The sequence below is a fragment of the Trematomus bernacchii genome, unplaced genomic scaffold, assembly GCF_902827165.1.
Source record: "Trematomus bernacchii unplaced genomic scaffold, fTreBer1.1, whole genome shotgun sequence".
Lineage (NCBI taxonomy): Eukaryota > Metazoa > Chordata > Actinopteri > Perciformes > Nototheniidae > Trematomus > Trematomus bernacchii.
The window spans coordinates 441,175-453,285 of record NW_022987740.1 but is presented as its reverse complement, the minus strand read 5'-3'; the positions used below and the strand labels follow the sequence as shown (position 1 = coordinate 453,285).

Below are 12,111 nucleotides of genomic sequence, written 5' to 3'. Positions count from 1 at the left end.
AATATATGATACATTATGATGTGATATGATATGAATGATAATGGGACACATCGACGTCTGCACTCACAGTGCCGCGGACTGTACTTAATGTTACTCTGATCCGGTTACTTATGTTGTGGCAGATATTTAAGTAAGCTTTCTTAACGCTAATGTTATAATAGTCAGATTGCTCTGAAGATGGGAGGTGATATTCTATTAATTTTCACGTTCACACAGTCTGTGATTTTTGCCGGCCGTCTTTCCTGCAACGGCAGTTTTTCTGTATTTCCTCTATCCTGTAATATGACTTGATCGCTTTAAACTCCGCACACGGAGCTCTGATTGGTCAGCAGGCGGTGCTACTGATTTGATCTCTTAGCCTGCAACCTAACCTCCTCCCGAGGAGGTTAGCCGCTCAGCATAAGTTACCATGGAGATCTAGCCCACTAAAAAGAGAACCAGTGTCGTAGGACCGGAAAACCAGAGTTTTCCCTGAAGTCAGCCGGCTAAGCGATAATCCGGCTTCGTAGTGCAGGCCTCAGGTTTCATAGAGCCAAAATATTTCATGTGCTACTCAACTGGCTTTAGATAAGCCAGTCCTTTATTAGTATATAAGTGCTTTGTTAGTATGTAAGTGCTTAATTCGTAATTAAAATAAGTGTCTCTATTTTTTTGTCAGTCTGTGATCATATGGTGTACCACAGGGTTCAATCTAAGGTCCTCTCATTTTGTCATTGGATTCAGTTTATCTCTAAGCACAATGTGATAATAGGTTCTATTGGAACAGCAGCTTGTGTCGTGGTGTTCAAGACCTTTTAAATGACACCTGTGAATCAATATTCTCATTAGATTAAGATCATTTTAAACAGATTTCTCTCTCGATGAAACACCTCTCACTAATCTGACTTCACCTTAACGCCTGTCATTGTTATTGCTACGTTTTTGTACATTTCAATGTATGAGTCAGTGAGAAACACAAAGAGAACTAAATGTTTTAAATATGAGAAAAGTATTTTGATGGTTTAAAACGAGTAAAACATGATTCTCTGGCCCCGCCCACTGACGTTTATATCAACCAATGAGATGATTTGTGAGATGTTTGAGGAACTAAAAGCACAATCATCTGATGTTGAGGAGAAGGACTGAGCAGCAGAGAGGCTGTTTCCTGCTTCACTTCTGCAGGAGGAGAACTCATCTGCTGACTGTTCGACTTTACCATCTCCAAAGACATGTTGCTTTACCTCTGGTTACTCTTCTCTCTCTTCATAGGTGAGTGTTGGAACAGAGATAAAGTCTCATTTAACCCGCTGTATTAGCCAGAGATTTCATAACTGGAGGTTTTATTGTGTAAGGCAGCAACCGTTGTGATCTATGAAGACATTTGGTCATGTTTGATCTCAAACTGATCAAAGATGACAGGAAATTGAAGACCCTCCGTTGAGTCTCTTAATGTTAAAATCTCCTGCAGACTAACTGACATGAATAATTCTCATTTTGCAGCCCTGGGCTCCATGAACAGCATAAAGCCAGAAAGAAGTGAAGAACATGTTGCAGAGGGCAGAAACATCAGCCTGACATGTAAATATGAGGGGACTATCTACAGTATCCAGTGGTACCGACAATACCAGAGATCCAGACCAGAGTTCCTGCTCTCCATCACAGAGGCAGGAGGGATCCATCCCACTGAATCTGATTTCTCTGCTCACATTGACAACACAGAGAAACGAGTTGATCTGGAGATCATCTCAGCTAAAGAGACAGACTCTGCTGTGTACTACTGTGCTCTGAGGCCCACAGTGACAGGAAACACCAACACTCTGTACAAAAACCTTTGGAGCAAAGACAACACAATACTGCACAACATCCACCAGAGGGAGTCTCTCTCTGTTAAACATCAATAGTTTGTGAGGATACAATCATTTAGTTGCTTGATCATTTCTAAAGGTTTATGTCAGGTATATAAATGTATGAACAATTGTGCACTACCATACAAACACATGTACTGCCTTTGATTCACATCAACAGGTTAACATGTTTAACTCAATCAGTTAATCTGACCTGTTATCACAGATTAAACATAAAATGTAGTCTCCATGAATTTAAAATAAGTGTCTCTAATTTTCTGTCAGTCTGTGATTTCATGTGGTGTACCACAGGGTTCAATCCTAGGTCCTCTCACTTTGTCATTGGATTCAGTTTATCTCCAAGCCCAATTTGATGAAAGGTTCTATTGGAACAGCAGCTTGTGTTGTGGTGTTCAAGACCTTTTAAATGTTGGATCTGAAGAAATATTTGCAATAGATTAAGATCATTTTAAACAGATTTCTCTCTCAAGCTTTTGTTCTTATCTTTATAAAATAAGTTACTCTGGTGGTCTGTGATTACTCGTGGTGTACCACAGGGTTCAATCCTAGGTCCTCTGACTTTTTATTTACAGACTGCCTTTGGATCTGTTACCCAGGAGGAAGTGTAACTGAGAGAAGTGAAATACAGATCTAAGAGGAGACAGAGAGATTCAGGGAGGAGCTAAGATGTTCCTGAACTATAGAAGAGAGAGGAACTTCCATATTCACCAGAGTTCAACACAGACCATCATCATCACCTTCATTCAACATGCTGTCATTAGACTATTGTTTACATTCCCTACTGTTAGTTTCCATTCTAAGAGGTACGTAACATTCTGCATGAAAACGTTAAATTCTTATGTTGATAAAATGTGATCTATTAACTGAGTCTTTTGAATTACTCCTCTCTTCAGGGGTCAGCTGTGAAGATCTCACTGCATTACAGAAAGAAGAGTTCAGACCAGAAGGCAGCTCTGTTACTCTGTCCTACAGATACTCCAAACAAGCAGCTGGTGGTGATGAGTTTTACTGGTATCGACAATATCCAGGAAAACCACCAGAGTTCATCTTCTCTCATTTAGGAACTGGAAACATTATGAATAATCTGATCCCTGGACTGTCTGCTGAAGTGAGTGAGGATAAAACCCAGATCTATCTGAGCATCTCCTCTGCTGCAGTGACAGACTCTGCTGTGTACTACTGTGCTGTGAAGCCCACAGTGACAGGAAACACCAACACTCTGTACAAAAACCTTTGGAGCAAAGACAACACAGTACTGCACAGCATCCACCAGAGGGAGTCTCTCTCTGTTCACCTTCAGCAGGATGTGATGAGACAGTCTAGATTAGATTCTCTCAGACTCACAGCTGTGATGAAGAGCTCCAGAAACTCATTGGACATCTGAGTCTCCTCCTGCTGACTGCAGAGCTTCATGACTGACACCTCTCTGATTCCAGCTGTGAACATCAGACCAAACACAACTCACTAAACGTTTCCATACTGAACAACCACAGCTTTCCCCTCTGTGAACATGGAGAAACTGGCTGCAATTCTGCTCTGTTCAGCTCTCATAGGTACGTATGTTTCTGACAGGAGAAGGGGAAATATGAAGACTTTTTCAAAGCATTACACATCCACTTTGGATTTTGGATAAACGCTTTACAGGAGTGTTGTTTTTTCACTAAGGAATTGATGGGTTTGTGACTTTGGAGCTGTAATGATAGCATGATGTTTTCCTCACTAGGTAACAGCTTGGAAGATGATATTACTGCCATCAGTGCTGAAGTGTGTTCCTCAGAGGGCCGTAGTGTTACTCTGTCCTGTACATATTCAGTTAAAGCTGATAACCTCCAGTGGTACAGACAGGATCCTGGATCAGCTCCTCAGTTCCTCCTCCTGATCACTGACATAACACAGCCTTACGTGGTGGAAGCAAAACCTCCAATCCCTCGACTGAATGCCACACTGAACTTGGAGAGAAATCAAGTGGATCTGCAGATCTCCCCTGCTGCAGTGACAGACTCTGCTGTGTACTACTGTGCTCTGCAGCCCACAGTGACAGGAAACACCACAACTCTGTACAAAAACCTTTGGAGCAAAGACAACACAATCCTGCACAGCATCCACCAGAGGGAGTCTCTCTCTGTTAAACATCAATAGTTTGTGATCTGTTCACCTTCAGCAGGATGTGATGATACAGTAATGTCACTGACATGCTTGATAATTTGAAATGTATGAACAATTGTTCCCTATTATACAAACACATGTACTGCCTTTGATTCACATCCACAAGTTCAAATGTTGAACTCAGTCAGGGAATCTGGCCTTTCATCACAGGTTAAAATAAAAGTAAGTCAAAGTCAAAGTCAAAAGTCAAAGTCAGCTTTATTGTCAACATTTCTACATGTGTTATACATACAGAAATCTCGAGATACCGTTTCCCGCAGTCCCACAGTGTGACATATATACATAAAACAAAAAAAGGGCAGAGATAAATGGGGTATACAACTAAGCAATAGTTTTAATAAGTGCTGGTTAATAATATATTTAAAAACACAGTCCACAGAACATAAATTGACATTAATGCAAGTATTTTTTGTGCAAAATAGAAACATTTTCAAAGTACAGTTTCAGTGCAGTAGCAGCGGAGATGGGTAGAAAAGTGACTGGTGCTGGATGAGGGAAGGTTGTGTGTGTGTGTGTGGGGGGGGGGGGTTAAAGTCCAGGACCATTTGGGGCAGGGTGGAGAGGTCAGGGGAGAGATGTCAGAGAGGGGGAGAGGGAGAGAGAGGGAGGGAGGGAGGGAGGGGAGAGAGTTCAGCATCCTGACCGCCTGGTGGAGGAAGCTGTTCCCCAGCCTGGAGGTGCGCGAGCTGAGGCTGAGGAACCTTCTTCCTGAAGGCAGGAGGCTGAAGAGGCTGTTGGAGGGGTGGGTGGAGTCACCCGCAATGCTGAGTGCTTTGCGGGGTGAGGCGGGTGTTGTATATGACCTGTAGTGAGGGGAGTGAGGCACCGATGATCCTCTGGGCAGAGTTCACAATGCACTGCAGGCTCTTGTGGTTGGAGGCGGTGCAGCTTCCAAACCACAGCGTGATACAGCTGCTGAGGATGCTCTCGGTGGCGCCTCGGTAAAAAGACAGCATGATGGGGGGTGATGCTCCGGCTCGCTTGAGCTTCCGGATGAAGTACAGGCGCTGCTGGGCTTTCCTCGCTAGTGCGGTGGTGTTGTTTTCCCAGGTGAGGTCATCAGTGATGGTCACACCAAGGAATTTGGTGCTGGTCACCTGCTCCACAGCAGCGCCGTTGATGGTCAGGGGGAGAGGGGGTTGGTAGTGGGTTCTCCTGAAGTCAACAACTATCTCCTTTGTTTTCTCCAGGTTGAGGAAGAGGTTGTTATTTGGTACCACAGGGCCAGCTGGTTCACTTCCTTCCTGTAGGTAGTCTCATCGTTGTGGCTGATGAGACTAACTACAGTTGATGGTCTTAATTAACTTTAAATAAGTGTTTCAGTTTTTCTGTCAGTCTGTGATTTCATGTGGTGTACCACAGGGATCAATCCTAGGTCCTCTCACTTTCTCATTGGATTAAGTTTATCTCTGAGCACAATGTGATTATAGGTTCTAATGGAACAGCAGCTTGTGTTGTGGTGTTCAAGACGCTTTAAATGTTGGGTATGAAGTACAATTCTTATTAGATTAAGATGATTTAAAACACATTTCTCTCTCGATGAAACACCTCTCACTAATCTGACTTCACGTTAACGCCCGTCATTGTTATAGCTACGTTTTTTTTACTGACTGATCAAACACTTGAAATCACCTCTATCAATAAACTGGTACACATCACAGACTTAAGTTTTGATTGCTTTTGTTCTTATCTTTATAAAATACAATTCTCTGTTGGTCTGTGATTAATCGTGGTGTACCACAGGGTTCATTCCTAGGTCCTCTGACTTTTTATTTTATTTACAGACTGCCTTTGGATCTGTTACCCAGGAGGAAGGGTAACTGAGAGAAGTGAAATACAGATCTAAGAGGAGACAGAGAGATTCAGGGAGGAGCTAAGATGTTCCTGAACTATAGAAGAGAGAGGAACTTCCATATTCACCAGAGTTCAACACAGACCATCATCATCATCACCTTCATTCAACATGCTGTCATTAGATAATTGTTTCATTTTTTTATTTTTAGTGTCCTTTCTAAGAGGTATGTAACATTCTGCGCGAAAAAGTTGAATTACTGATTAATTTAATGCGATTTATTAAATGAATACTTTGAATTACTCCTCTCTCCAGTCAGCTGTGAAGATCTCACTCCATCAAAGCCAGAAGAGTTCAGTCCAGAAGGCAGCTCTGTTACTCTGTCCTACAGATACTCCAAAACTATAGCAGCTAATGATTATTTCTACTGGTATCGACAATATCCAGGAAAACCACCAGAGTTCCTCATCCTTCACTTGGGAACAACACCTGCATCAAACTCTCGACTCTCCGTTAAATCGGATGAGGATAAAACCCAGATCTATCTGAGCATCTCCTCTGCTGCAGTGACAGACTCTGCTGTGTACTACTGTGCTGTGAAGCCCACAGTGACAGGAAACACCAACACTCTGAACAAAAACCTTTGGAGCAAAGACAACACAATACTGCACAGCATCCACCAGAGGGAGTCTCTCTCTGATAAACATCAATAGTTTGTGATGATACAGTAATGTCATTTACCTGCTTGATGATTTGAAATATATGAACAATTGTTCCCTACTAATAATAATAATAAATTCGATTTGTAAAGCACCTTTCATTGCTAACAGCAATCCCAAGGTGCTACAGGAGGCATAATAAAAACAAACAAAAGAAACAAAAGTTTAATCAAAAGCTTTTTTTAAAAGAAAGGTTTTAGGCCTTTCCTGAAGGCGTCAGTGGTCTGTGGAGTCCTCAGGTGGTCTGGGAGGGAATTCCACAGGTGAGGAGCAGCTGCACACTATACAAACACATGGACTGCCTTTGATTCACATCCACAGGTTCAAATAATTAACTCAGTTAGTGAATCTGGCCTTTCATCACAGGTTAAAATACAATTAAGTAGTCTTAATGAACTTAAAATAAGTGTCTCTATTTTTCTGTCAGTCTGTGATTTGATGTGGTGTACCACAGGGTTCAATCTTAGGTCCTCTCATTTTGTCAGTGGATTCAGTTTATATTTAAGCACAATGTGATAATAGGTTCTATTGGAACAGCAGCTTGTGTCGTGGTGTTCAAGACCTTTTAAATGACACATGTGATCAATATTCTGATTAGATTAAGATATTTTTAAGCAGATTTATCTCTTGATGAAACACCTCTCACTAATCTGACTTCACGTTAACGCCCGTCATTGTAATTGCTAAGTTTTTGTACATTTCATTGTATGTGTCAGTGAGAAACACAAAGAGAACTAAATGTTTTAAATATGAGAAAAGTATTTTGATGGTTTAAAACGAGTAAAACATGATTCTGTAGTGCCGAGAGAAGGGAGACGGAGGCGGTGTATCGGAGGTGCAAATCTCTCTTTATTGGGGAGCAGAAACTGACATGCTATCGGGTCGAAGCCGCAGAAGAGAAGAGAAAGTGAAAGGGGAACACACACAGTAGGTACCCCGGAGGTACCGTCAACATATATGTCCGGGCGGAAACAATACCCCCAACCTGTAGTTCCTGGATTGAATTATGTAACCCAGTGTATTAATCAGTGATCACTACACAAGCCCCCCCAGAATTCAACCATGGACACAATCCTCACGTCGGGAGGAAGCACCACAGGGGCCGAGGAGGGCGGGCCATGGAACGGGCCGTCGGAAGGGGGCCGCAGGAGAGGGCAGGGGCCCCAACGAAGGCGAGGGCATCCCCACCGGAGGGCGGGTGGCGGGCCGGAACGGGCCATCGTCAGGGGGCCGCAGAAAGCAGGGTCGCTGTGTCGAGACCAGGGGACGGGCGTGAAAAACCCGGTGGTCCCCAGCAGGGAGGAGCGCTGCCCGGCCGCAGGCGAAGGCACAGCGGCGGCGGGCACGAAGTCCTCGGGAGGAAGGAGCCGTGTCCCCGGGAGGAAGGAGCCATGGACAGGGGAGAGGCCAGACGGGGCGCCGTCGAGGCGAACCGTGAGCCGCGGTTAGAGGTGAGGCCAGGCCGGGTCCCGAAGCGCGCCACCCACGGGCCGATGAAGGCATGGGCGACGTCCGGAACCGCCGAGGCGAGGGAAGAGGCCAGGCCAGGCAGGGTCCCGAAGCGCGCCACCCACGGGCCGATGAAGGCATGGGCGACGTCCGGAACCGCCGAGGCGAGGGAAGAGGCGAGACGGGGTCCAGAAGCGCGCCACTGTGTGACGTCCGAAACCGCCGTCGAGGTGGTGATAAAGCGAGAGGGTCCACACGAGGCCGACCAGACATGGTCGAACCTCCTCTCAGACACCAGAAAAAGCTCAAAAATTGTCGTCCCGTCCACGAACAAAAACAGGTGGGCGAAATAGCGAGAGGATCCACGCGAGGCCGACCAGACTTGATCGAACCTCCTCTCCGGCACCACAAAAAAACAAAAATAAAAATAAAAAAACAGTCGGATGTCAGCCGCTAGCTGCTGTGGCTAGCCGTCGTTAGCTGTTGGCGTTAGCTGATGCTAGCAGTCATCGCTAGCCGTTCTCGGCGGCCGTCAGTCGCTGGCCGGACATGCAGCCGCACGTCCCGAACCAACCCGGCACGGTCGCGTACCGGCCCCATGGAAGGCTTGCCGTCCCCCAGAGCCGAAAAGCCGTGAAAATGGCGAGCGTCGTCCGCGTCTATTCCGTGGGGCGCACCGAGCCTCAGTCCGTGCGCACGTGGCAGCAACGGAGGTCCCCAAAAATCTCCGGCATTTCGAGAAAAGCAGAGTCTGCTTTTTGCCGTGTTCGGTCCAGTCCCGGATCCTTCGCGAGACTTATGCACTGTAGTGCCGAGAGAAGGGAGACGGAGGCGGTGTATCGGAGCTGCAAATCTCTCTTTATTGGGGAGCAGAAACTGACATGCTATCGGGTCGAAGCCGCAGAAGAGAAGAGAAAGTGAAAGGGGAACACACACAGTAGGTACCCCGGAGGTACCGTCAACATATATGTCCGGGCGGAAACAATACCCCCAACCTGTAGTTCCTGGATTGAATTATGTAACCCAGTGTATTAATCAGTGATCACTACAATTCTCTGGCCCCGCCCACTGACGTTTATATCAACCAATGAGATGATTTGTGAGATGTTTGAGGAACTAAAAGCACAATCATCTGATGTTGAGGAGAAGGGCTGAGCAGCAGAGAGGCTGTTTCCTGCTTCACTTCTGCAGGAGGAGAACTCATCTGCTGACTGTTCGACTTTACCATCTCCAAAGACATGTTGCTTTACCTCTGGTTACTCTTCTCTCTCTTCATAGGTGAGTGTTGGAACAGAGATAAAGTCTCATTTAACCCGCTGTATTAGCCAGAGATTTCATAACTGGAGGTTTGATTGTGTAAGGCAGCAACCGTTGTGATCTACAGATGTAGCACCTAATTTAGGACAGTTTGAAACGCGAGGGCCGTGGTCGGCACGGGGTCTGCCCTCGATCAAGAGACAACCTCCAGCTTGACTTGAGACCGCCCCCATGATAAATACATTTAATTATAATGAAGCCAGCTGCAATGGATCATTGATCCACCAGGGGGTGCAGTGGGGTTCCACACTGGAGCTCATGTGAAATCAACTTTGATACAGTACGCTGGATGTACAGTATGTCTGGTACTACTGTATAGCGGATCTTTGTTAAGATCCATATGTCACGGATAGGATCATACTCTGTGCTAAATAAGAGACATGTAATCATTTACAAAACATCACCATGTTGTTATTTAACAAAATAATGTTGTTTAGTCGAAAAAAACGAACGACAGGAAATGCAGCCCGGCTCTCGATTTTTAATCCTAATTTAATCATCATCTTCACCACGATCATTTATGTTTATGTTCGCCGAATTATCATGAAAGCACTGACAAATATGAATATTCTGTATTCAACTTCATTAAAACGTTATTAACGTGCCTAAACTCAGTAATTCACTAAAAATATTTATATTTGAATGGAGCCTCGTCAGGCAGATCTTGATCCCTGGGTGTTATTTTTCCCCACAATGACCAAGTCGCTGCAAATTATCCCGTTTATTACATGGCCACATTCTCAACAAAGTAACGACATGACTCCCAATCTTAATTGAAATGCTTTTATGGATTTAGAAAATGTTTTTATTGATTTAAAAAATAGTTGTATGTATTGATTTAAATTGACATGCATCCGCTAAGAAAAATAGTCACGAGACACTAGACACAGTGGCTTTTGGCAAAGCAGAAAAAGAACACTCAAACAGAGAGATGAGTTATTGTTATTACAACGTGACTTCACTATTATTTAACAACTCTTTTTATTGGGTTCTTTTATTTGGGGTTAAGTAGGGTGAATTGCCCTAATGTGGGACATTTTTTGCATTTCAGACTTCTGGAATATATTGCGATATGAAGCCAATAGAATAAATCAACACCCAGTACCATTCTGAAATCCCCAGGATGTGTCCTAATCAAACCAAAAGAGAAAATGCAGATATTACACTCATAAAAGAAATGGTAGACATATCAGTACTCTTAGTGCCAAGTTGTCTCAGACAATAATAATGTATCTGTGTACGTGTTTTACTGTACTGTGATCTGCATGCACTTATCAAACATTGAATTAAAGAATGGTGATATACACAGTATATGCTGTGATGCAGCGGGAGGAGCAAAACACACACTTCAAGTCAGATCATCACCCTTAGCTATTTTAATTACCTCTCAAACAACCTAAACTAGTTATAAATGTTTATTTTTACTGTCGGCCGGGTCACTCATTACTGGATCAGCTGCTGCATGAGACAGACACTGACCCTGTCAGAAGAGAGGGAGGAAAAAGAGAGGCCAGGCTCCGTGTATTTTATTATGATATAGTCGTTATTAATTTGTTTTAAAGCTCAATAAATAACAAAGAAGACCTTTGACCGGCACTTTTATAATTTTGTCCGGAAGATTTCAACTTTAACACACGTTGTCCGGCGAAAAACTCTGCCCGGTTCCCTCGGCCCCCACCACGGTGAATAAACAGAAGGGCAACCATGACGACCATGCTTTGATTAGAACACATCCTGGGGATTGTGTTTACAAACATTGACCATACCGTTCACCATCCACCACTCCCCTACTGTATGTTGATTTTTGACTTTGTTTAGAGCAGTGAATTCTCTTTCAACTTGGCACTAAGAGTACTGATATGTCTACCATTTATTTTCTGAGTGTAATATCTACATTTTCTCTTTTGAAAAACTAAGTCTTAGTTTGGTCACTCATTTTTAATCACACACGTCTCCCCATCCCATTCAAATTCAAATTCTTGACTGGAAGAGCAGTGTAGCCTACATGTAAATGGGTGGCATAGCCTATATGCATTTGAAAATAAATAGTACCCCCCCTCTGAGTGACGATCTGTTGACTTCACATCTTGTCACAAACCAGGGGACTTTACTTCCTGATTTTTGGAAGACAAGACTGACCCAAGATACCTGTACATAGTGGAAAGTGAAATTGACATTGTCAAATTTAATACAAATACAAAATAGTGTATCTGTGTACATGTTTTACTGTACTGTGATCTGCATGCACTTATCAAACATTGAATTAAAGAATGGTGATATACACAGTATATGCTGTGACGTAGCGGGAGGAGCAAAACACACACTTCAAGTCAGATCATCACCCTTAGCTATTTTAATTACCTCTCAAACTACCTAAACTAGTTATAAATGTTTATTTTTACTGTCGGCCGGGTCACTCATTACTGGATCAGCTGCTGCATGAGACAGACACTGAAAAGTATTATCATCTGAAATTAATCATTATGTTATTAGTATTAAATACATATAAGTATTTTTACAACTTGTATTTAGAAATACTCTGTTGTAATTATTGATGCATAAATGTGTTCATCCATTCAATGTGGCATCTGCTATAATGGGGTTAATGTATGATATTACTTAATAATACAATACACTATATAATATATGATATGATAATTACATTTTAATTTGATTCATTTCTTATTTCATAGTTTCTCATCATTATTATGAAAGCACCTATTGTTTTAAATAATGGTCGGAATGTGACCTGTGAGCCTTCTGAATTACCGTGGGATAGCACATTCTAAACTAAAATGTTCAATCAATAAAGTAACATCTTATC

General features: G+C 43.2%; 3 gene segments (V, D, J or C); all 3 read left to right on the top strand.

The window, feature by feature from the left end:
* The first annotated feature begins 1,122 nt into the window (after window positions 1-1,122).
* Window positions 1,123-2,498, top strand: LOC117496315. The segment is given in 3 exon segments: window positions 1,123-1,248; window positions 1,480-1,883; window positions 2,417-2,498. Coding segments are annotated over 2 exon segments (441 nt in total).
* Window positions 2,499-2,549: 51 nt separating this feature from the next.
* Window positions 2,550-3,235, top strand: LOC117496308. The segment is given in 2 exon segments: window positions 2,550-2,647; window positions 2,738-3,235. Coding segments are annotated over 2 exon segments (546 nt in total).
* Window positions 3,219-3,887, top strand: LOC117496318 (the record flags this gene model as incomplete). The annotated part of the segment is given in 2 exon segments: window positions 3,219-3,397; window positions 3,568-3,887. Coding segments are annotated over 2 exon segments (363 nt in total), but the record flags the coding sequence as incomplete, so codon positions are not given.
* Between the last annotated feature and the right edge of the window lie 8,224 nt (window positions 3,888-12,111).